This window comes from Emydura macquarii, unplaced genomic scaffold (genome assembly GCF_026122565.2).
Source record: "Emydura macquarii macquarii isolate MOO-44397 ecotype Brisbane River unplaced genomic scaffold, CSIRO-AGI_Emac_v2 contig_1253, whole genome shotgun sequence".
Taxonomy (NCBI): domain Eukaryota; kingdom Metazoa; phylum Chordata; order Testudines; family Chelidae; genus Emydura; species Emydura macquarii.
This window is the reverse complement of record NW_027131390.1, coordinates 74239079-74265751: the sequence shown is the minus strand read 5'-3', so window position 1 is coordinate 74265751 and position 26673 is coordinate 74239079. Positions and strand designations below refer to the sequence as shown.

Below are 26673 nucleotides of genomic sequence, written 5' to 3'. Positions count from 1 at the left end.
CTTCTTGCTCCATCCTGGTTACTAAGGGCATGTCTTCACTGCAGAGCTAACTTAGGAGATCAAGCCTAGCCCCAGTGTAAGCAGCCACACTGCAAGACACTATCCAAGTTACAGTGTCCTCACTTGTGCTGTGCTTTGCCGTGTGTGCTGCTAGGACTTCTAGAGGGGCATATCCCATGGTTCTTTGTGCTGCAGTAAGCTGAGCCACTCAATGATTCTTTCCCAGTGAATCATGGGAGAGCTTGTCTGTCCTCCGAGCACATGGGGGAATTGTAGGAATTGTCCAGCCATAAGAAAGAATTTTTCAAATGTGTATCTTCACAACCTAGTTTTAGTATCAGTGGGGGAAGATTTTAGATGTAGATTTACACAGGAATACAGTGACCCCGGCAGTTCCCCAACATCTCGAGTCGTGTGGGTTGTTTCCAATAGGAGGGGAAATAAATGATGGAGTCACACATTTCTTTGATGCAGTCCTGTTCCCCTGAACGCAGTACGAATCCAACAGGAAACAGTTTGTATGTTCACAGTTCCAAGCCTCCTCTTCAGCCCGCACTGCACCCAAATGCTCTCTTTCTTTGGGTATGTCTACACTAAGCTGGGAACGTGCTTCCCAGTGTGGATAGACGGACACGTGCTAGTTCTGCTTGAGCTAATGAACTAAAAGTAGCAATGTAGACGGAGTAGCAAGGCGGCAGCTAGGCTAGCTGCCCACGTACGTATTTCAGGAGGCCCAGGTGGGTTTGTACTCAGGCAGCTAGCCCTGGCTACCCTGCTATTTTTAGTGCACTTGCTCAAGCAGAGCTAGCGCATGTTTAACTACTCACAGTGAAAGAAGTAAGATCTTGAGGGGGAAAGAAGGAGAGATTAGGCAGGTATGGAGAAAGCATGGGGTAGAGAGAACACAGGAAGAAAGACAAGAAGAGGAGGGAGAGAGAGAGGAAAGGAAAGGAAGGAGGAAGATTTTTAATAGAAGGGAGAGAGAACAGATTAGTGCACAGCTATAAAAGGCACCTCATGAGCAGGGAATATCCACAGTAGAAAAAAAGGTGTTGGGTGTTTTTAGCATGTGCTAACTAACGTGGACAAGGCAGTTTGTAGTTTTTACATGTGTTAGCAGGTCAAGATAAATACATAGAAGGAGCTTACAGTTTACCTCAATCTTTTAACTCCTGTTACAACTGGAACTGCCTGATCATGCATTAGTTACCACATTAGCTAACACATGCTAAAAAGTATCTTTTTCCTTAGTGAAGACGACCATACAGTCACATACTACTGGCTAAGTTCTGCTCTTGTTTACACTGGTATAAATTCTGAATAACACCATTGTCGATATTCTGCTTTCATGTAGTTTTAGATAGGAACCAGAAACCAGGCAGTGGCAGATTTTCTCCAGGAGTCATGTGTAGCAATTTGTCATTTCTAGCTATTTATTCCACAGACTGATGGTGCTAGTAGATATAGTTACCTCTAGTTGCTTCTGGTGGATAGGCAATTATTTATCTGCCCTGAATTTCTTCATCCTTTGGGAATTAGTTTCTTTTGATCCATCCTGATTATGAGAATTTACATTTTGTTCTGCTTACAAATAAAAATCTCTTGATGATCCCCATTGAAATTCTTGTTTAATTCCAAAAAGGAGTGTTCCTCTGCTTCTGGCGTAACTACAGTGGTGTAACTGAGAGAAAGAAGCGTTTGGCCTTATGTCTGGATTCTCACCAAAGAGTTTGGATCCCAACAGCTGATAGGCTACAGACAACTTTGCTTGTAATTGGCCATTCAAACTGGAATGATCTCTTACGGGAATGAATGGCATCTGTCCAATCAACACCACTTTCTTAATTGCTCTCATCTTTGTTTAATGTTTCAAATGTATTTTTTTAAAACTGATGATTTTTCAAACTTGTGGGAACTCTTTCATACATTATTTTCACAAAAGTTGAAGGTATTGAATCATAGCCTGCTCTCTGCACCCCTGTATCCTAGTGTGGGAAGTTATGAGGGGGCAGCAGATAGCAGGAGCTGGCAGTCAGGTTTATGGGGGCATGATCAATATTTTGTCAGTAATTAGATGTTTGAATTACTAGCATACCAGTAGCATTACTAGTGCATTATAGGCTTTGTCTATTAAGGTCTATTTTTACAGTGCAATAACTACCATGGGTTCGCTATCTTGCTGTAAAAATCCTAGTGGAGAAAAGAAGCAGGCAGTTTTTACTGCAGTGTGGCTAGATGAGGTCAATACTATGCTCCCCACCCAGATTTGGTCAAGCTACATCACAGGAGAAACTGCCTGTGCATTGTCTCTGCTAGGATTTTTACATAACATGCATTAGCTATCATGCTATAAAAATGCACCTTTTTGGTGGGGGGGAGGGGGCAGTGAAGACAAAGCTATAATCATCAGGAGGGAATTAGAATTGTTAAACTTGCAAAGTTGTAAAACAGCTGCCGTTGCAGGTTGAGAACATACAATTTGGGAGCTGCAGAAAGGTAAAGCAGTGGTGAAGTTGATTGTAGTAGATAACAGATGGAGCAGTTTGGCACCTCACAAATGTTTGTCTCTCGGCTCCAAAAACAGGTCTCTAGTGTTTGAGGCGAAGGAGAAGTCCCATAGCAGTAGTTCCTGTATACTCCTAGTGGGCTACCCACTAGAGGGCAATGTGCAACCTATAAAGCCAGTGCATAACAGTATATTACATACAAGCTGTACTGCTTTTGTACCTGTAAATTTTAAAACAATTTCACAGTTTTTTTTTAAAATAGATGGGATATGTTAAGGCAGGCCCTTTTCTAGAACTGTTGGTCTGAGAGAGGCTCCAGGGGCTGGCTCTCCATGTGGAGATGCTATATTCCACACTACATATATGTCCCCAAAATTAATTCAAACATGGTCTTTATCTTTTCCCATTATTTACCCTTTCCTCCCACTCCCTCTATAATCCGAGTCCATATAGCTGTCGACGCAGCATCATGTCTTCATAAGGGAAGGGAGGGGATGCACTTCCTTTGGAGTTTCTGTAAACGCTATTCCTTAAATCATCTAGAAGTGTGAACAAAGATTCATTTACTTTGGCAGCCTCTGCACATTGTGCTTCCCAGTATGTCACAAAAGAGGCACCTGCAGAGGGAATAGAAGTGCAAGGTGGCTCTGGAACCTAGGGCCCTCCTTCCCCTGGCACCACAAGACAGTGCTATCAAGCCACAAAGCTGGTCACTGATTCTTCTTTTACTGAGTCTCTTCACCCTTGAGGTGTGAAATGAGGATTAGAGAATTTGTGCATATTGGTTTTCAGGTTTTGTGGTTATGAACAAAAGGGATTTTACATTCTGATCCTTATGCAAAAAAAGGGCAAACATTCTTCCATTTTTGGAACATAAAGATTATGCAAAAAGTGTGTGACTAAAGCTCCTAGTAGTTTTCTATGGCATATATAAATATTTATAACATTTAGAAGCCTAGGCTAGGAATGGATTAGCAGATAATGTGCTGGCCTGCTGCCACTATTCTAGGCAGCATAAAACTTGAAACAGTATTGTTGTGTCTATATAGCATGCTGATAGTTGCTATTGTGTTACGTGGTTGGTTGTATTTCAGATGGCTCCATATTTAGGTTTATATGGCTTTTCAATAATGGCCTTTCTTAGCATAGTGAGTAAACAGAGGCTAATTTTTGCAGATATTACCCTGAGGCAATCCTGAGCTGAATAAGAGTTTAAGGGTGCTAACAATTGAACTTCTATGTTAATGTTTGCGCAGTAATAGAACCCTTCACCTACATGTAGTAAAATTCTGGTATTAATGGATCAAAAGAAGAGAATCCAGCTCATTTGCAAGACACTGGTAAAAGAAATCTGTTTTTTTCTTTATGAGCCAATGATATGTCCATCTCACACCTTGTCTGTCAATACTTGTAGAGTGTACAGGACATACAAAGAGCCATGTGAATGGGGCTCTTTGTAGGATGCACAGTGGGCTTCCAGGGGCATCGCACTGGGTTGAAGCAACACAGTCTGCTGGAAGAATTGCTTTCCTGCATGCACATCCTCCACATTATTCTGTATTAACTCCCACTTCCAAAATCCTTGGTGTTGCTTCACTGCCTGCATCCTTCTGAATGAAAAGGATTGGATGAGACTATCTTTAGAGCTGTGCAACACCACTTCTTAAAATGGAATCCTTCAGACAATTCAGCGAGGGAAGGTACTCCTATTCCAGCAAGAGGCTAAATGTGCATATTGTCTCTTCCATTTTCCTAACTTTGGATAGTCCAGAAAGCGAGAAACTTAGAGTTAAAACTTTTGGAAACCGATACTTCTGATTTCATCCGTTTCTCTGAACTGCACACAATAGACTTGTCCTGATCCCAAAGGTTACTGCAATGTATACAGCATCCCTGAAATAAAGAAAATACACAGGGTGAAAAAGTTTGAGAGAAGTTTGTCTCATACCATAAGATTCTCAACCATAAAGTTGGATCCAAAACTAATCAAACTTTGGAGAAGTTTGGATCTGGGTCTAGATTCAAACTTTATGGCTCAGTTCAAATTTTTGTGAATTGAGAGGCCTGAGACACTACGGATTTATAAGTATAGAAAGATAAGGCTGCAAGAAACACCCAGCCAATATCCAAGCAACTTTAACCATCATCTTGAAAGACAGGACTTTAAGAAGTGCCTTTCCTAAAACTAGTAATTCTGGAAACTGCATCAACGCATCAGTCAGCCAGCCTTGTTCAACACGATGCTACCTCTCCTGGAAGAACTTATTTTAAGGGGGTATTTCCTGAAATAGTATGATTCAAAATAGCAACATCATTATTATGTGTGTGGGACAAAATTACATGGCTTCCATAGAAGTATGAAACACATCTGTTTTCGGAGCATACTCAAGTTTTTTACAGTTTGATTAGGTTAGACTTCCAGGCTAGATCTATACTCAGGTGCTCTACGCTCAGTCAATCCAGCAGAGCGCTTAAATATGTCTTTGTCATTAAGCATCTGAGTTGTCCTAGTGAACTCGGTGGGAGTATTCATATGCTTAATGTTAAGAACATGCAAGAAAATTTGCAGGATTGGAACCTTAGATTGTAAACTTGTAAAGGTGAACATCATGCACGCCTGTATTACTAGACAAGTAATAATAATGATTTGGAGAAGTGTTAAAAGAAAAAAGGTAATGTAGTAATTACTTTTACTTGAGGGCTTCTTATCTATTTAGCTAGAAATGATCAAAAGAAGAAAGTAATCCTGGGTCCTTATGCCCCAAAACTCTGGCAAAGTTGTGATCTGCACTCAGGCACCTCTTCAGCATTATCACAGGCTATTTACATATTGTGTAGGTATTAGATTTCTAATGTTTATCAACAGTCATACCAATCTAGGTATGCTTTACAGGATGCATTAAAATGTCTAAGATTATTCCATTCATGTGTATGAAAAATTTCAGTTACAAGCCTGTTCTGTAGTAGTGCTTACCATTTTCCTCTGAGTTGTTGTGTTATTTATTTTATTTTCACATGGAAGCTTAATCTGTGAATTTTTTTTGTGGGGCATCTAAATTTAACCAGACAAATTCTCTCACTGTTCACTAATTGGAAATACGCTATTCCACTGTATGGGTTATCATTTTCTTGATACTCTTAAAAGTAATTTCCAGTGTTAGAACACATGTGAACAAACTTCAGATTCCTTGTAGCAATACCAATTTTGTCCTTTGAGACTTTTTTCTCCACTTCTTTTTCTTAATTTAGATAAGTAAATTAAATCACAAACTTTGATGCCTAAATCAAACTCCCCAACTAAGGAAATTCAGATTTACTCCTGAAGTTGTCATTTAATTGATACTGTGCTCAGCCAGGAGAATATTACCTATCAGGTGACAATTGAGCCAATGAGTTAAATTTGGGGTTGTAGAATTAAGTTTCAACCTCCTTGCTTTTTGTTTAGTCAACTGCAATTCTACTCTGAAACATTACTGTAAAATGGCACTTCTCCCTCATCAGATTTACTCCCCATGTTTTACTACATTTTACTCTTATTTCCACTGTAGAGCAAAGACATCTAGGAGGGACTGAGTTGGATTCTGTTGCTTCCTGTGAATCATCAACAAAATAAATTTCCACTACCGGTCGAATTAGAAACAACAGTGCAGGCCAGTTGTAGCTGAAGGTGTATTTTGTCTTCTTACAGAAAAAGAAAATCCAAGTTGAATCTGCAAGGCTGGTAGTTAGAAAAATCATGGGTGAAATTCTGGCCCCACTGAAGTCATTGGCAAAACTCTTATTGACTTCAGTAGGGATAGGTTTTCACCCATCAGCTTTTTAATTATAAAGTGAGCATGCTTCCTCAGGAAATCAATAAACATGGATTCCCACAATGCCATTTTTACAGTCACTTTTCACAGCAGAGTGGCATTTTAATTCAAACTCTTAATACAATTTGAAATATCTTAAAAGTATTAAGTAATTTAATGGAATGTGTTCTAGAATGTCCTTGCTATTAGGAACTAGTGACCTTAAATTTAATTTGAATATTCATGTGCAGAGGATTTGAGAGAACCCTTTTTTCATGTGAAGATGAAAGTAAGGTTAAACATTAAAGGGACTGATTCTCACCTATACTAAGGCCCCTTTTACCCCACTTAGGAAATGTAAAGGGGCCTCACATAATATGTGTAAATCACATTTATGCCCACTTTGAGGCTCATGTAAATGAGAATCAGATCCTAAATGCCAGGACAAAGGTTAAAATTCTGAATCTTTATCATCATTTGAATATGTTTTTATTGGCTTTGTTAATGACTTCAGACCTTTGAATAACTAGGTGCTTAGTTTGAATGATGGTGAAATACAATATTTGTTTTCTGTTTGCACCCTCCACCAAGGAGGACACTCAAAATACATTTTCTTTTTCAGCGTATGATCGCCAACACCGTGAGGACAGTGAAATTCTGCCGAAGCCAGTCTTTCAGTAAGTGTATTGCAATATGTGCATTGTCAGAATTATCACTGTTAATTGGAATGTTAAGAATGAGCTTGTTGTGGATGATAGGGACATGCTGGGTAATGTATTTTGAGACTATTGTTTCGATATTTTCACCATACTTTGTTTGCACAATGACAGAAGTTTGAACAACTTCACTTTGCTAAGGAGCATCACTCAATCTGATTTAAAAAAAACAAAAACAAAAAAACACAGCAGCCTCCCATTCTTCTTCCCAGAAAGCATAATAAATGGTGTAAACAGCAATACTTGTAATGGGATAGATCTTTTGCATCCTAGCTCTACATTCAAATCCTAGCTCCAGAATCTCATGTTGACTAAACTTTTCCTTTGTTCCAGCGAGCATTTAGTTTTTTCTGGGACATATTTCTTTTTTAACTTTGATTTATTAGGCACTCTTGAGACCTTCAGATATGAGTGACTTAGAAATTAAAATATATTCTCATTATCTTCTAAATTTAAATACACACACATTTCTTCAGTTAAAGTACTTGGACATATGCACATACATTGAGAATAAAGTAAACCCCTTAGTTTGAACACACAGTACAGATTCTGCAGCATCTTCTTTTCTAAAAGAAGAGTGCAAGTTTGTAAAGCACCTAGTGCAGACTTCTGTAAAGCAACAGTTGCTCAGCTCTGAAGTTAGCAATCCAAGGAACAATATAGAGCAATGACTTAATAATAAATATTGCGGGAATGTGTACAATGCAATTACATTGTATTGTATAAACTAAGTAAAAAAAGTGATTACATTTAACTCAAAAGATTTGATTCTCCACTGCCTTCCACCGTGTGTGGTCATTTAAAGCATGTCTGGGTAACTAACTTGATTTAAAACACCGCTTATGCCTCATGTAGACACAGTTTAACACCTTTACAATTGTGTTAGCTCATCAGGTTGTAGCTTAGGCACCGCTTAAGGGTTTGTCTACACTACAAGTGAAGGTGTAGTTCTAATATAGGTAGGCGTACCTGTGCTAGCCTTAATCTAACTAATGTGAATAACAGTAGTAATGTAGATGTGGTGGCACAGGCTTCAGCAAGAGCTAGCCAGCCAAGTACATGCCCGTCTGGAGCCTGGGTATGTACTTGGTTTCTAGCCCCTCCTAGAGTCCAAACTGCCAGATTGTTCAAGATATTTAGGCACCTAACAATGCAAATAAGCAGTTAGCAGGATTTTCAAAAGCATCTGGGCACCTAATTCCTGCTGAAACAAATCAGAGTTACGTGTTAGGCACTTCTGCAAATCCACTGAGTGCCTATTTCCATCTTCAGGAGCCAAAATACCTTGAATACTGTGGCCCAGAAAGCTTTTACATTGTAAGCACTTTGTCACTTCTTATGTGTTTGTACAGCACCTAGCACAGTGGGTCTGAAGTCACTTGGCCACTAAGTACTACTGCATTACAAATGTTAAATAATAATGAATTAGAGACTACATTGTTTCACTAAAGGAGACCTAAAGCAATTTTACAGTTTGGGGCCAGTGTTTGCTCTCCTAGGTCAACAGTAGATATTACTAAACTGTTAAGCTATAAAATCTAGCTGTGTAATTATTCCTATTTGACTATTAAGAGAGAGGTAAAATTTCATCCATTTGAGAGGATGTAAACAAGGATGCCAGGAAGTAGAGTTACTATGTGGGAAAAATAACAAGAATATAAAATACACTTGGGAGGGTGGATTCTAATGGAGGAGAATAATGGAAGATAGATTTTTAAACATTTTATTTTTACTGCATCAGCATCTGGTGTTTTCCTATGGTAGATTTCTGAAAAGAAGAGTTCTATATTCTACTCGGGATATTGTTTGACCAAGTGTATCAATCCTACATCATTTCTGTTTCATCAGGTCCTGACGCAGCTCTAACTAATAAGAACCATCAGGATGTACGGAGCTATGTACGACAATTACATGTGATTGACAACCAGAGAACTTTATCACAGATGTCCCACCGACTAGAACCACGTCGAGCATAAACATTTAAAGTGATGACAAGAAATTATTTTTTCCCAGTCAAGGTCATCTATTAAGAACTCCACTTATTCTGCTACTGCACTGCCACTACAAAAATAAGCAAAAATATATTCTAAGATCTTAGGTAATGCACAATGTACCAGCTGTCAGAGAAGTTTGACTAATGAAGAGTTTATACACTGTAACTGTGAGGGTGCACATGTTGAGTACTGTTAATTCATTTTAAGGTGTAGTAAAAATTTCTGTACCTAGTGAAAATAAAAACCAAGAGATAAAATAACCAGAATAGCTGGTGAAATGTGCACCAAAAACTCCTAACGTTTCTAAGGAATGTAGCAGTGTTTCTTTTCTCTAATTAAAAATACAATATTTTATGATTTATTATCTAGTTTGGGGCCAAAATCTGCCATCAGTTTTGCATGTTCAATTCACATTAACTTCAGTGGGAGATGTATGTAAGAAACCAATGGCAGAATTTGGGCCTAATATAGGTCCAATGGTATATTTCCAGGGTTTGGTATTCAGGGAGCTATTGAAAAAAACTGTTTACCTATTAAAGAATACAGGTATAAATAACAATTTCAGATCTTAACCACATTTGCATACAACTGTAAAGCACTCTGGCCATTTGAGTAACCCTGGCAGGTCCGACCTACCATATTTTGAATGATAAATAGATTAATATTTGTAATTTTATTTCTTTTGGGGTTTTCTTAAACTACCAACCAGGATTTTACAAAATTTCAGTTTGAAGCAATGAGCTTCATAAAATCAATAGCATAAAGGTAGCAAAAGACTGGTTCAAAAAGAGCACAAAATGCACAAAGACAATATTTTCCTGGACATTAAAACTTTAAATATCAGCTGCAATTAGTTGTGGATGATTAAAACATATTTTCTGGGCTTAAACATTGACAAATATCTCAAATTTCAGCAATTGTTTTGCACTTTCAATTAGGCTGTAAATACAAAAGTTAATTCATCTTGTTCTAGAATATTTATTTGTTTATGTTATAGCTATTGTGCCAAAATAATTGCTTTTTATTTATTTTATTTAGCATGTAATTGAAGTAGTTTTTTCTGTCTTTATACTTAGTCTGCACTTTATGTGTAGGAATTGTGTAATGTATGTTTCCTGTAAATAATATGTAGTATCTTAATTAAATGTAATTGCTTAAAAAGATTCATTCACTGTCCTTACCATCTGTTGTATGCACTTCAATCTCCATTCCTGCCCAAATACAAATGTTATCAGCAGGCTGGTGTAGTGAACTTCAGTTGAACTTTGCTAGGTTTTGAACTGAAGTGGTGTCCTCCCATTTCGACACACAATTGTCAATTCTGTCCTCATGTAAACCCATAACCCCATCACCATCTTTGAATTGAGTTGAATACTTTGAAAGAGTGAAGAATGTGGCTCATTTTAGTTAATTTGCAGTTCCAGTTCCAGAGGGGCTCCCCTTCTCAATCAGTGTGATGCTAGAAACCTTATAAATTTCAAAGATTCCAGAAATAATCAAGATACAAGATCTTTTTTATTATAGAAAGGGGAAAATTGTTAAAATATCCCAAGCCAAATCCTTGCAATGTAAATGGCCTTGTCTTCACTGGGGAAAAAGGTGTGTGTTCTTAACATGTTAGTTAATTCTTTAACTTGACCTGCTAGCTAATGTGAAAACTACAAACTGCCTTCTCTTCATTAGAAGTTTACCTTGAATTAGCTATTTCAAATTCGAACACATTTTTCCCCTCAGTGAAGACAAGGCCAGGGAAGCAACCAAGTGAGTGACAACAATTTTTCCATCTGCTCTTGACTCCCACTCTGTGTGGAGTTTACATTGTGTAGATCATCTGCCATCAGAGCAACAAGCTAGGGGTAACAGGAGTGGGGAATGTGTTTTAGCATGTGGGGAATGTGTTTACCTGCATGATTGTCTGTGCACCTTCTCTCACTGGGATCACTTATGGGAGGATGAATAATCCCTGGAGGCAGCTGCACAACTGCTGTGCTGTGCAGGCATTAGTGGATGACCAAAAGAAGGGTGCAAAATAATGCAGATGTTTGACACAGTGATATTCTTCTCTATTCCACTCACGCCACTTCCACAATCTCAGAGTAACTGGATGTTTGTGATACATTTATCAACTATAAATTAAAAGTTGTGACTATCATCATCATTAGTTTTCAGAGCTAAGACACATTGGCATATGTCAAGCTGTCTGCAGTGGCTCATGAATGTGGGTGCCAACCTCAGGGCACATACCCCAAGTCGGTTGTGTGTTCCATAATTAGATTTCAGCAACTAAGTATCAAGTATGAACTCCTCAAGCACTATAACAACCTTAACATGGTGTCACAGACAGCCCCCTGGGGCACTCTGGTCTATCTTGCCACTCAAGCAAGACTGCTTTTGTGACGAGTTTATTTACCAGGATAAAGCAGGTAAACATGCACACACATGAATGAGTTACAGTCTTAGGTTCCAAAAATTAATAGCAGCTGCTGTAATGTGCAAGCTCTGTGTGTCCATTAGAACTAACTCAAGCTAAGCAGCTTGGGGATCCCTTGATTATGGTTGGAAATATTGCCCTCTTTGAATTCCAAACAGCATAGTGATAACATTTTCTTCTTGACATGGTTTTTTATTCCCTTCTCCCAGAGTTCAAGCTGGGAAGGGCAGTGCTTAATTTGTGCCAAGGCTGAGCTCCCACACCTCTGGGCTTGCTGCATCAATTATGAATATAAAAAAATTGCTTGAGCCCCGGCACCTCTTTCATTATAAATTAAGTACTGGTGATGTGATGAGCATTTGTGCATGTCCCCTCTTTACGGGTGTGGGTAAAACAATTAACAAAGTCTTTTGTCAACTGATGTTCCACAATGGTTTATCTGGTGTCTATAGGCCTTCGTGGGTAGGAGATGACACTTCTTAAGGTAAACTACTATTTCACACTTGGTAATGCTTCTCTCCTGACTGTGTGGGTTTCCAGCTTCATAGCAAACACTTAAATATTATCTTATAACAATGGATACAGATATTATAAGTGAGATGAATGCATGCAGCAACTCACAACCCTTTCATAAAGTCCAAACACTAAACATCTCTATAAATCTAACACATATTTTACCTAATACACAGGTAAGCCAGACTAGTTTCTAGCTATGCATTTGTCAGTGTTCACTGAGGCCTAGGGGCCTTGGCATGAGCTGGCCCTAGTCTGCCAGCGTCACAGCATACATGGGGACATTCTACACCTCTTTTTTTTTTTTTAAAGACTTGGTATAGTAACTTGGTAACCTTCCAATCATATACTGATATCTTTGCACCCATAAATGCTAGAAACTTAATTCTTTTAGTCAAAGCTGAAATGCTACAGAAACTGAGGAGATCACCAGGAAAGTACTGAGATGATATACCAGTAACTATCTTCTCTCTCCCAGAATACAGAAAGTTAGGCATTTACATAGCTAAGAAATTCTCTACAGAATTGTACAATTATTAGCATGCTAACCTTTCACCTAGAAGCTATTTTAACTTACTGTCATCTTGCTAAACACTTAAAATGATCTAAAAAAATCAGCCAGTAATATAGTAAAGACAAACATTCAAAAAATGGTTTCTTTTTTTCCCAAGTGAAAGCTATATATATATATATATATATATATATATATACACACACACACACATTCCCACATGCAAAGCATGCACCAGAGTTCCTCCTTAACTTCAAGTTGTAAGATTTCTGTCAGTTCATCATTTTCTTCAACCTTTTGTCCAAGGTTTCATTCTAGTGACTGGATGCATTTACTCCTTGTGTAAATGCTGATGACTCAGCCTGGGTTTTGCTCTGTATCTAGGCTACTTCCTTTTTGCTCAATATGGTTTTTCCTCATTTTACCCCGTTATTCTTAAAATCTCTGCTTTTTTCCTTCTTTTTAATGTTTCTAGGATCGTCCTTATGATGTAGCTCTGTTCCAGTGGAACATGAACAGAGCTCCATATGGCATCTCCATGGTAACACATGAATGCAGATTGCATGTCTCAATTAAAGTGGTATGGAGCATTTTGAAATCCACCATTGGAAGGTGCTATATAAATTATAAGTAGTGTTTTCTGAGGGTCTAACTCGTCTCAAGTAGCTGAGACATGATGGTGCTAATCGCAGTATAAATTACATAGAGTGAAATTCAATAGGCGGAATGCCAGTCTGGCCTTGGAAAAACACTGAGGAGGTATTAGGGTTCTCTGACTCCATTCATGGTGTTTGCAGGGGAAGCCAGACCAAAAGAGTGTTTGGTGCTTTTACTTGCTATGTAGCATCTGAGTGTCTCATGGAGTGGTGAAAAGGATGACTGGAAAATCTGGGAAAGCCTGAATAGGCCTAAGGAGCAATTCCTGTGACTATGCTACTTTGACTATGTTACTGCAGCAACCTGACTCTGTGGTCATTGCCATGCTGTCTGGAGTGGTTCATGACCGTGAGCGCCAACCTCAGGGCAGGCTGTGAACAAGCAGGGTGGACACCCCAAACTGGTGAGATGTTCAGTATATCTTGCCACCCAGGCAAGCTGGACTTAGTGATAAATGGTCACTTACACCAAAAAAATCACAAAATATTCAGGTAGTTCCCAGTCCCAAGGGACCAGTCACTTACCCCAGATCAGTTTGTACCTTAGATCTCAGACCAAAGACAATGCTGGTAGCTAATCGTACAATATCATGAATCTGACGAAGTGGGTTGCAGCCCACAAAAGCTTATGCCCACAGAAATTTGTTAATCTTTAAGGTGCTACAGGACTCTCGTTTTATTAAAAAAAATTATAGTTATAGATAAAATACTACAATGGATTTGAATGTGAACCCTAGATTATTGCAGTTTTCTGCTACTAAGAAGATGCAGTCAGTGAAGCACACAGATGAAGCATAAAGAGAGAGAGAGAGACAAAAAAAAAAATTCCCTCTACTCAGAAAGACGGGGCCAAACAACCCTGTAAAAGTACAAGAACTTTTAATACAATTTAGAAATTGTACAAAATAAGTTAGAAAGAAATCAAAAGGTTTAACCTGCAGGAGTACATAGAAAGATAATGAGTTTTGCTTTAAGAAATGAAATGAAAAAGAAATATTTTAACAAAATGTAACTGCAGAAAATTAGAAGACTAAATTGTTAACATAGCTTCTTAGCAAGGTCAACTGCATAATATACAGCACCTTAACCTCTTTCAGCAATTTCTAAACACCATGCAGCTTAAATAGACTTCTTCTGAATGCAGCAGTATTCCTTCTGGGAGACCTGAATGCAAATCAAGAGGTAATAGTGGAAGAAAATTAAAAGATGTGCTATTCTCATTTCATTTTTTGTACTGATAATAAGAAAAGCAGCATAGAGTGTGATATGGCAAAGTGAACCTCTGCCTTGAATAGGTTTTCTTTCACTGTTAATGTGAAATGCATGACACCCTGCTTTTTCAAATAATCATTATGTTCTTTACTATATTCTGCATTAAAGCTTAGCGGTCACAAGCAGCAGCTGTCACCAAAGGTCAATGTATTAGCAATCAAAGAAAATAATGACCAGATTTAAAAGTTATTAAAATACTGTCAGAAACTTCTATAACAGCCAATCTTCATCTTGAGCATAAACACCCAGTAGTGCTCTATATCTGAGATGAGGATAGGTTAAAACCAAGTAAAAGTGAGATAAGAATCTATTAAAACGTGTTTTGTCTCACAAAGGTCGGCAGTGCAATAAACCTTATATTAGTGACATAAAACATTATGATAACACAAGTGACATCAAATGTCAAACACTATCAGACTTGTTTAGACAAGCTCCTCTCGCTGGGCCGCATTCTGATCCAAGGGCAGACTTTGGTCTGTTGAGTTAATATAAGCCACGCACAAAACGTTTTCAGAATTTAGGGCCTGATCCTGTGCTCATTGACATCAATGGCAAAACTCCTATTGATTTCAAAGGAAGCAGGATCAAGCCCTTATTCCTTAGGACTATATTGTGGGAGTTAGCCTACCAAGAGCGCCGAGTATGGGGGCAGCACACACTTATGAGTGGCCAGGAACATCCAAAGGCCTGGCTTGTGATTCAGCACGTCACAATTTGGTCCCAACTTTCCTCCCTGCTCCAGGGTGGAAGTTAGCTGTATCAGTCCTACACCAGCCCAGCTTATTTTACCCTCAGCACTGACTCATCTGTACTCTCTCTGCCCCAGACTGCTTCTGCCTAACCACTTGTGTGAAAAGGGGAGATGGCAGCTGCTCCCACTCCCCACCAATCTGCATCAGCACGGGAGTTACCATCTTCCCAGCCCAGAGTGCAGGTATCTCCTGCAGAGGAAGGTCTCTTTAGTTTCCTGGCAGATGCGTACAGCAGCTCAAGCCGTATTCCCGCAGCATGAGTGATTACAGTATATTTGCCTTTGTGTAAAATCTTGTTTCCTGTTTCTTAGCATTGCAAAATACTGTGGTCAGCTTGATAATGCGAGCGGTTGTATTTACCCATGAGACTGTCAGGAGACAGCTCAGAAAGAGCCATTTGTTTGTTCATAGGTTCTGCATTCCAATTTCACTTATGGATGTTAAACAAACTCAGAAAACAGAACAAAAATGCATAAGAAATACATTAATGGAGGTCACGGACTCCGTGACTTTCAGAGACCTATGTGACATTTTCCCTTCAGCTTCAGCCCCGTACCTGGGGCAGTGGGGTTGGAGCTGTCAGCCAGCGGAGGCCCCAGATCGTCAAATGGCCAATCCCACACTGCTGAGCCACCACAGGTGCTAGGGACCCTGATGCTCTGAGATGCCATGGGCAGTGGGGATCCCAGAGCTCTGAGCGGCTGGCCCTGGTGCTTTCAGCCACCATGGGTTGCAAGGGCCCCAGCGCTCTGAACTGCCACAGGTGGCAGGGACCCCAGAGCACTGCATCACCCAAGTTCTCAGCCAGGGTGGATCGCAGGGGCCCAAGAGCTATCAGCCGCTGTGGTGGCAGATGCTGGAGGTTCCCCTTCCCTCCCTTGCAGCAGGGGTCAGGGTCGCATCCATTCCCCTCTGTCCCCCCACATAGGTCTCGGGCTTCAGTCATTCCCCCCCCACGCCCTCCCCCCCATTATTTTAAGTAAAAGTCATGGACAGATCACCGGCTTCTGTGAATTTTTGTTTATTACCCACGACCTGTCCGTGAATTTTACTAAATATGACTGTGACAAAATCTTAACCTTAATTATCACTGACACAAATTGGGACATTTTTCTTGAAAACCCAAGTAATAAATGTCTGACACACAAGGATGCCTGTAAGACACTGACCTTAACTTCCTGGCCGCGATCCACATGGGTCATAATTACAAAAAGCTATCCCCTTTTACATGGCAGGGGGTCAGTGACTAGCATTATAGCTATCCTGTTAAAAAACCGAAAATAGAATGCAAACAAAACATACCACCAACAATCAAACCAATATAGTCAACTAACAAAATATACATGGAGATGTCAAGGATAAAGGTGATGGTAGACACACGAGCAACCTGACAGACAATAATCTGCTTCTTTTTTACTTACGGCCCTAACCACAATCTTTCTGCCTCTCATGGTTTCCTCAGTACACCACCACTTCTTAGTTTTAAAACAATTCCTTCTGCAGAAGGTTGTTCAGCCACTAAGATGAATCTGCCACCTGCATTTGCTGCTTCTGGTGTTTTTCATGGTTATTGATTGGTGAATATGAACATGACTTCTGTCTGCATAGGAGCACTCTCAGTAGCATTCTGGATGTCCTTGAGAAATAGAGCCCGTGTCCTCCTTGGTTTTCTTTTGTTGTCTGCCACTCCTGAAGGACTGACTCTCAGGTCCTGTTATCTTGGAAGATTGGGGCCACGTTCTGATCAAAACCTAACATTCTCTCACACTTGTAAAGGGGGGAAGCTGTCATTCCTGTCTTAGTGTTTTGTCTGTTCTAATTTCTGACATATAGCTCTCCTGTAACTATTCAGGGTTAATTAATTGTCTTTGGCTCTAGACGCTGGCTAGGTGCGGGCACTATGTTTTCTGCCCACTAATTTCTGAATGGGTGGTCCTAATAAATTCATTGTGAGGTGGATTATGATATATTCTAACAATGCTAAATATGGATATGCAGGGCACTTTTTGAAAAAAATTTGGTTCTTTGCCATTTGTACTGTTTTCTGCTCACCTATTTCAAAATACATGGTAAAGGGTTGTATGCAGCATTGTTGTAGCTGGGTCAGTCTCAGGATATTAGAGCGACAAGGACCAAAATGGAACGGAATTGCTGGCATGTAAAATTAAAAGGGTCGTAGAGCAGTTTTTAAACTAAGGGCTGCAGGAAAACCGACAGGTACGGAGTTGCATGAGGTTTGGACAGAGACATCCCTGAGGGGTGGATCTAGTAATGGAGATTCTCACTATTCTAATAAGGAGGAGAGGATGGAAGATGATAAAATACAGGTAGGATCTGATCAGAAACAGACAAATGAAAAAGAGTCCCATGCAATTACATCACATAATGGCAAACAGCTAAAAAGTAATCATTTTTAAAAGTGCTTGTTTACCAATGCTAGAAGGCCAAACACTAAGATGGGTGAACTTGAGTGCCTTGTATTTAATGAGGATATTGATATAATAGGCATCACAGAAACTTGGTGGAATAAGGATAATCAATGGGACCCAGTAATACCAGGATACAAAATATATCGAAGGACGGAATAGATCGTACTGGTGGGGGAGTGGCACTTTTTGTGAAAGAAAGCATAGAGTCAAATGAAAGAAAAACCTTAAATGAACCAAACTATACATATAAAATGATGAGGTCTACATTTTAGCTGTTACCACCCAAGAAAGAGATCTTGGAGTCACTGCGGAGAGGTCTCTGAAAACATTCACTCAATGTGCAGCGGCAGTCAGAAAAGCTAACAGAATGTTGGGAATCATTAGGAGAGGGATAACTAATACGACAAAAAATATCACATTGCCTCTTTATACATGCACGGTACATCCACATCTTGAATACTGCATTCAGATCTGGTCGCCCCATCTCAAAAAAGATATATTGGAATTGGAAAAGGTACAGAAAAGGGCAACAAAAATTATTAGGGGTATGGAAAAGCTTCCATATGAGGAGAGATTATTAAGACTGGGACTTTTCATCTTCGGAAAGAGATGACTAAGGGGGGATATGATAGAAGTCTATTAAATCATGACTGGTGTGGAGAAAGTAAATAAGGAAGTGTTATTTACTCCTTCACATAACACAAGAACTAGGGGTCACCCAATGAACTTAATAGGCAGCAGGTTTAAAGCAAACAAAAGGAAATTTTTCTTCACACAATGCACCGTCAACCTGAGGAATGCTTTGCCAGAGGATGTTGTGAAGGCCAAGACTACAACAGGATTAAAAAAAGGACTAGATAAGTTCACAGAGGATAGGTCCATCAATGGCTATTAGCTAGGATGGGCAGGAATGCAAAATCAAGCTCTAAAGTGTCCCTAGCCTCTGTTTGCCAGAAGCTGGGAATGGGCAACAGGGGTTGGCTCACTTGATGATTACCTGTTCTATTCATTCCCCATTGACCACTGTTGGAAGTGGGAACTGTCTGACCCAGTATGGCCATTCTTATGTTATGTTCTTAATATCTTTTATTGAACCAACTTCTGTTAGTGAGAGAGACAAGCTTGTGAGTTTACACAGAGCTATTCTTCAGGTCTGGGAAATGTACTGAATGTCACAGCTCAATACAAGGTGGAACAGATTGTTTAGGCTAGTTAACACATATTTCAAGGGACCAGTTGACTGATGTACCTGAACAGATAAATCAAAGAGAATTGCTGTACTGGGCCAGCAAGTAATGAATTGTGTTCCTTTTTCTATTGACAACTCATCTGTAAATCCATGGTGAAAAAACTGTGATTTATAAAGTATTATTAGAGCACTACTGAACTGTTGTGCATAAAACAAACAAAAATTTAAAGCAAGTAGCTCACTAAAAAGAGTTAATCTTTCTAATGTAATTTATGTAGAATCTGTGCCAATCTTATCTCAAGGTCACGACTCCAGTGGCTACTGTTACATTCCCAGGAAAGCTAACATACTAAATAATAAGTCAAAATACACTAAATGGTGTATGAAGCATCCAACCCCTGACAGGGACCCCATGTAACCCCTTTTGGCTTGGATTATGAAACCATATCGTGATCTCAGAAGGTCTGGCAAAAGAAGTCTTAATAGAATGGAGGCTGAATCTGTATGTTTGGCTGATTGAAATCCTACTGGTGTTGGCTACAGACTGGTTTGGATTCCAGTATCATCCACGCTTGCTACATTATTGTGGCTTGCTGTGCTCTTCACAATCCTTGTGATGCCAAAGATGACCCATTTGCCCCTGAATGGAGCTACGACGGCAATGGAGTGCTGAACTGGTACACTCAGCCATAAAGTGCACTGGGCCAAGCTGGAGCAAAATGCACCTGGGCAAAAGAAATCAGGGATGCGCTGTGCACCCACACTGTGGACTTGCATGAGCCGAGAGAATTAATGTTTCTGCACAGCAATGCTAATAGTAAATGAGGTAGTGGCACATGTGGTGAAATGGGGCGTGGGTATTGTCATTGTACACAATGATTGGGGGTATTGATTGTCATGAATTTTTATTTTGGATGACATGACTGTTAATGTAATGTGGGTGTGGAACCGTGCATTTACTGTATTGATTGGTATACATAAATGTATTGAGAAATTGTATTTGGATACAATTAGTTTGTGTTTATCTTTATCATTCAAAATACACATTATAAGATGCAATGTCGTGATGGCAATAAACTTTCTTAATAAAATAAAAGCCTTTATTTGTATTACAAAATTAAGAATGTTAAAGCATTGCTAGGCAGGCCAGCTGCCATTAGAACACCGTGTAATAAACCAATGCCATAACCAGTAATAAAACAAAGTGCATAAACCAAACATAGAACAGTGCAAACAGTGCCATCAAAAAATCCAATAATTTTGCATGTCTCCTGGCATGTTCTCCTTTCCCTTTCTTGTGTATTTAGTATGCACTTGCCACTTTTGCATGGATGAGGAGGCCTGCAGGGAGGTGATGGACTGCAAGAGGGAGGAGGTCTTCACAGGAGTATGTGAGGGGAGGGGTTTGTCATGTGGGTGGTTTTCTACTGGGGGTATATTTGTCCTGTCCAGTTGCTGTTAAGTCTCAGTAGCATGGGTATCCTAACCATGGAATTGTCCAAATTGTTCCTGGTATGCAGTGTATCGTACCACGGAGGGGATGCAGCTTTGATGCAGGGGCAGCAAGAGCCTGCACGCTTGCAGCCTTTAGCAAACACAGCCACTCAGACAGCTCTTTCTGCTGTACTCTGTCTTCCTCTCTGAATTGATGTTCTTGTTCCAGGAACTGTGATGCAAGTGTCAGCGCCCATACTGCAATTCTGTCCTCAACTCAGCCTGCTGGGGCCTTTCTGTTTGCTCTGCACTTGCCTTTCCATTTGCTGTGCATCCTTCTCTCTGGTATTGCATCTCCTTCATGGCCCTGTCCAGAATGTCAATCGTAAAGTCATCACAGAAACACTTCCTCTTGGACTGGCCTGTGACAGTAAAGACCCAGTGTGCTGGAGTCCGTGATAGCTGACAAGGTACAACAGCCAGCAGAGGTAGAGATTCCTACAAGCAGACATAAACCAGAGCATTATTGTCTCAGTGATTCACAAATGGTTCCGTGCATGAGTACTTGTGGAAGGACAAAAAAATGATAATTTCTCAAACTGAACTTCAATATATTATGAGAGAAACACTTCAGATCCTAGAAGCTACATGGACATTAATGAGTTAATCATAGCGAAAAGAGTGCACAGAGAATGATAAGTTAAAAACCAGTTTTTAAAAAAAATTGCAGACCATCATGGGCTATGAGGGAAGGGAGATGACCACGGAATACAACGTAAGCCTTCTCTATCATTCCAAACACTCCATATTTTGGAGGGCATGATAGTTCTTGTGGTTCCTGAATGGCAAAGAGAGATTTTATTCCAAACTTCTGGTGGCAAGCCAGCCAGGTATGCCACCAAAGTATTCAAACTTTTGCCAGAGAGTGACTGAACAGCACACATGATGACTGAAAAGCACAGATACAAGTGGAGTAGGCTGGTCAGCTATGAAGATGGTCCTGGAAAATACACCCTTCCCTGAAATGTGACTATTTATCTGGAGTTCCTGCTACAGGAAAAGTTTGTAATTATCAGCACCTGGGATTAGGGCAAAATTCATGGGGGTAATCAACAGGATGCTGTGTTAGCATCTGCATGGATTACTGCCTCCCCGAGGCTTCCAAAGCAGCCTTTTATGTTGGCATGCAAAGACACATAGAAATACAGACTCGTAAATATCTCAACAGCCATACCATCCCCAGCACATTTCTGGACAGTTTACAACCCCCCAATTGTATTTCAGATAAATAATTTTGTCATCCATGGACTATATGGACTACATTTAGCTTAAATGGACTACTTTTGTAAATGGACTACATTTCAACCTTCCTCTCACTGTTTACGGGCAGCTCGTTACACTGTTGTGTTAACATGGAGTGGTGTACTAACAGGAAAGGCAATATGAAGGTCTATTTTTAATATCCTGGCACATCTTAGCAAGAATGTGCAAGTTTCTAATAAAAAAGTTCTGTCTCTTCCATTACTGCTGTCACTTCTATGGCAGGCTGCTCCTTGGGCAGGATATCAAAAAAGCTCCTCTGAGTAAGGGTCCAGGATGTCCTGCAGCTGCTTCAGTAGCAAAGCCTCCTCGAGGATTGGTTCCAGCACCAGAAGGTTGATTAGCCTGATCTGACACCTGCTGGCTCTCCTCCAGTCCTATACTGGATTCAAGGGCAGAAGGTCACCATCCTGGCTAGCCAGGCCATGGTGAAACACTGTTGGCTCTGTGCAGCATCCAGTCAAACTTCTTATAAAAGAGGCAGGATAATGGTGAATTCCCAGAGGTGTGGTTTTCATACCTGGCTTTTCGGTAGTTGATCTCAACCAGCTTTATCTGCTCCCTGCACTGCTCACCAGTCTGGTGAATCCCAAGTGCTGCCAGCTTCTTTCCTATCTCCTGGTACATGTGGTTATTCCTGGAACTCCTATTAAAACCTAACTTTTTGCTTGCTTTTCACCAAAGATTCACCAAAATCTGCTGTGCTCCCAGGAAGTAGTGAGCTTGGCAAAGGACTTCTTCCAGTTGGTGGCCATTGCAAATGCAGGGGAAGGTCCACTGTGTTTGCAGCTCATTAAGTAGAATAAAATGGAAGGGTTAAATGTTGAACTGCTATATGTGAACAAGGAGGGAGACTTCCATTTCCTGGGCGTTGATTACTACTCTTGGGATAGAGATGATAAAGAACACTGACCCATGGGATTGTGGGATAGCATTGGTGGACTCTCAGGGCTGGAATCCGGGGTGCTCAGCCCCAAGCTGCATCCACACTGCAGAATGATGGAGTTTGGATCTGAATCCTAGTGGGACCTGGTCTTGAACCCATCAACCCTGCAAAGTCCTGGAGCCCGTGCCTGAGTCAGACAGAATTGTATGCAAATGAAAATTGGATTTGGGCTCAAGCCAGAGTCTGAGCCCAGATTTACATTGCAGTGTAGATATACCCTTCAGAACTTTTCAGGGACAAAACTCTCATTGGGATAGGGTTTGTTTATTTGTTTGGGGTTGTGGGTTGGGAGGGGGCTGGGAACAAAAGGGGGTATTCATACTGTGTCACTCATGGTGGAAAGGCTTTCACAAAAAGGAAAGTTTTGCAGTGTCTTGTCAAGATGGTCAGACTGGATGCACCTGATCTCCTCTGGAAGATTGTTCCACAGGCAGATTTTCTCAACTGAGCATGCTTTATCTCCAGTTCTCACAAGTTTCATTCTGGGCTTTACAACTGTGGTTCCAGAGAATCTAGTTATTTCAAATATGATGTTTTATATATTTATGCATATTATTCTCATGAATAATACTGAGAAAAATGTACATTACTTAAAACCTATACTATGATATGAGTTGTAATCTTAACTATAGCTTTCTGTAACAGCTCTAATGAGTGTGAAGAGGTAAAAGGGGAAAAAATAAACAGAAACAGTTGAGTTAATGTTTCAGCTTCCTTAATTGTCACAGAATTTGAAGCAAACACAATATGGTGTATTTGTGGGGTCATACAATCAGTAGGATGATACCTTTTGACTGGCCCTTGTTTTAGTCCCAATTTGGCTGTCCCATACTGATCTATCTGAATGCCTCGCAAACTTTAATGCATTTAGCATTACAACATCTCTTCAAAATATTATTCTCCCATTAACTGATTTTCAGAGGTGGTGAGCATTCTCATTTCACAATAACTTTAAAGGGATCTGTGAGTGCTCAGCATCTCTGAAAATGATTTTGGATTAGGCCTTTCATGACTCACCCAAGGTTACGAAGGAAGTCTGTGGCTAACTAAGCACTGGAATGCAGAACTCCTGAATTCTAGTCCTGTGCTTCAATGTCCATGCCCTCTTTCCCTCTGGTACAGACACACCCACTTAATGCAATTGCCTGAGTGGAAACAATTTTCTTTGCTTCAAACTTGCTTGTGTCACCTCCTTAGAAATGTGACAGCTTACTATCAATTTGCAATAAAGTTTTCCATTTATCCATTTATTGTTAATTGAAAAAAGCTGTTTTTCTGAGCCAAACAGCACCTGCATACAGCTCACAGAATTTGTATGTTCATTTCTGTGCTTTGTGTAGAGGGGAAATGAGGAGACTGAATGCAACGTTAAGCTGTAACCAATTTTACCTATAACTTTTCGTTAGTATTCAGTCTCACAGTGTTAGGTTTTTTAATATGTGCAGCTGTTGTACAGAAAGTGAAAATTGATAATATGAATAATAATTTATAAAATTGAATGATAGGACCATGATCTTCATTCACAGCCTTAAGTGTTTTCAGCTCAGTTTTTTCTTAATTAACATTTGTATCAATGAGATAAAATGTCCTGGCCAAAGGGATGGATAATAGGTGTGATTGACTGTATAGGAACATAAAATCTGCCATACTGGGTCAGACCATGGTCCATCCTGCCCAGTATCTTGTCTCTGACAGTGGTCCCTACCAGAATTTCAGGGAGATTGTACAGAATACTGCAATTATAGAGTGATCCACCTGACTTCTACTCCTGGATTCTGGTAGCCAGTGGTTTAGAGTCGCCCCAAGATGGGGTGGCATTCCTGACCATCTTGGCTAATAGTCATTGCTTCACCTATCCTCCTATTATCCAGTTCTTTTTTGAATCCAGTTATAATTTTGGCCATCACAACATCCCATGGCAATGAGTTCCACAGGTTAGTTGTGCATTGTGTTAAAAAGTACTTCCTCTTTTCATATTAGACCTGCTGCGTATTAATTTCATTGTGTGACCCCTGGTTTTTCTATTATAGGAAAAGGAATGTAAACATTTTTCTATTAACTTTTTCCACACCATTCACGATTTATAGACCTCTATCAGATCCTTCCTTAGTTGTCTCATTTTGAAGATGAACAACCCTAAACTTTTTAGTTTCTCCTCAGATGGAAGCCATTTAATACCCTTGATCATCATTTCTGAACTTTATCCAGTTCCACTATCTTGATTTTGAGATGGGATAACCAAAACTGGACACAATATTTAACATGTGGATGCACTATAGGTTTAGACAGTGGCATTATATTTTCTGTCTTATTTTCTATCCCTTTTCTAACATTTTTAGTGTTTTTGACTGCAGCTGTACAATGAGTGAAATTTTGCAGTGAACTATCCATGGTGACTCCAAGATCTCTTTATTGAGTGGTAACAGCTAATTTAGAACCCATCATGATATATGTATAGTTGGGATTATGTTTTCCATAGTTTGCATTTATCAACACTGAATTTCATTTGCTATTTTATTGCCCAGTTACCCAGTTTTGTGAGATTCCCGTAACTCTTCTCAGTCTGCTTTATACTTAACGATCTTGAAGAATTTTGTATAATCTGCAAACTTTGCCGCTTCACTGTTCACCCATTTTTCCAGATTATTAAGAACTATCTTGAATAGCATAGGTCCCACTACAGATCCTTGGGGGACCCCACTCTTCACTTTTCTCCATTGTAAAAATGATTTATTCCTACCCTTTGTTTCCTATCTTTCAACCCGTTACTGATCCATGAAAGGGCCTTCTTTCTTGTCCCATGGCTCCTTAGTTTCTTTAAGAGCCTTTTGGTGAGGGATCTTATCAAAAGCTTTCTGAAAATTCAAGTACAGTATAGCAACTGGATCATTATTATCCACATGCTTGTTGATGCCATCAAACATTTTTGATAAGATTGGTGAGGCACAATTTTGCTTTTCAAAAGCCATGTTGACTCTTACCCAACAAATTGTGTTTATCTGGGTGTCTGATAATTCTGTTCTTTACTATAATTTCTACCAATTTTCCCCGCACTGAAGTTAGGCTCATTGGCCTGTAATTGCCAGGATCTCTGCTGGATTCCTTTAAAAAAAAATCAGCATTACATTAGCTACCTTATAGTCATCTGGTACAGATGCTGATTTCAGTGACAGGTTACACACTACGGTTAGTAATTTTGCAATTTCATATTTGAGTTCCTTCAGAACGGGTGGGTGACCTGGTGCCTTCTTATTGTTTGGCTTCTCAATTTGTTCTAAAACCTCTTCTATTGACACATCGATTGGGGACAACACTTCATATTTGTGGCCCAAAAATAGCTCTGATGTGGGTATCTCCTTTAGAGAAGACTGATGCAAGGGGCTTCTCTTCCTCCAGTGCTACTTTAGCACTTTTGTTGTCCAGCTCCAGGCTTCCTACTTCTGATGGACTTACAAAAGTCACTGCTAGTTTTTGCCTCTTCAGCACATGGCTTCTGATCTTCTTCCTGAGCCCAGCCGGCCTTGATTTACTTTGACGCGTTACTTGCCAGAGTGTGGGCTCCTTCCTGTTTCCCTCAGCTCTATCTGAATACTGGAAAATAATCACCTGGCAAACAAGGCTCAAGCCTGAGACTTGTCAGCGGTGAGAGCTGCTTGTCTTGGTGGGCACTTGAGGGCTCTCCTCACTCTGTCCCCCCACCCCCTTTTTGGCTCTGCCCCACAGTTCGTGTCTCTCACGTCGGGGGCGGCGGGGGTGACTTTACTCCAGGCTCTGTGGCCTTGCCGGGGGGGCGGTGTCGCAGGCGAGGTGCCCACCCACAGGCCGGCTCCGGGGCTCGCTGCCGCGCGGGGTGGCGCTGGCTGGCTACCGGGAGGGAGGCGGGGTGTGTGGCGGCCTCCTGGACACGAACCGGAAGCGTGGGAGACACCCAGCAGACGCGGTGCGGTCACGCCGGTTCCTGCCTCCCCGCGAGCGCCCAGGCGAGTTGTTCGCGGCCGGCTGCGCACGGGCACCCGGGGGGAAGGTAGGGAGGGGAGAGGAGAGGAGAGCGGCGCGGCTCCTTGCTGGCGGGGAGTCCCGGCCCGCGTCAGCTCCCACTGGGTCCGGGGCCGCCCGGGACGGCGCCCGGCGGGCCTCCGGGCACAGCCGCCCCCGCAGGAGCCCAGCTCCCTGCCCCGCACGGTGTCGAGCTGCGTGCGGCTCTGCTGGGCC

General features: G+C 40.6%; 2 protein-coding genes across 2 annotated transcripts in view; both read left to right on the top strand.

Annotated features, from left to right (window-relative positions):
* RAPGEF4 (Rap guanine nucleotide exchange factor 4) overlaps nt 1-10164 on the top strand; it is a 205741-nt gene extending 195577 nt beyond the window's left edge. Inside the window, exons 30-31 of the mRNA XM_067549231.1 lie at nt 6921-6975; nt 8863-10164. Of these exons, the coding sequence (XP_067405332.1) occupies nt 6921-6975; nt 8863-8990 (183 nt within the window). The 3' untranslated portion in view covers nt 8991-10164. The remainder of the gene's footprint in view (nt 1-6920; nt 6976-8862) is intronic.
* Nucleotides 10165-26346: 16182 nt separating this feature from the next.
* MAP3K20 (mitogen-activated protein kinase kinase kinase 20) overlaps nt 26347-26673 on the top strand; it is a 121557-nt gene continuing 121230 nt past the window's right edge. The window contains exon 1 of the mRNA XM_067549229.1: nt 26347-26441. The gene's annotated coding sequence lies outside the window, so the exon portion shown is untranslated. The remainder of the gene's footprint in view (nt 26442-26673) is intronic.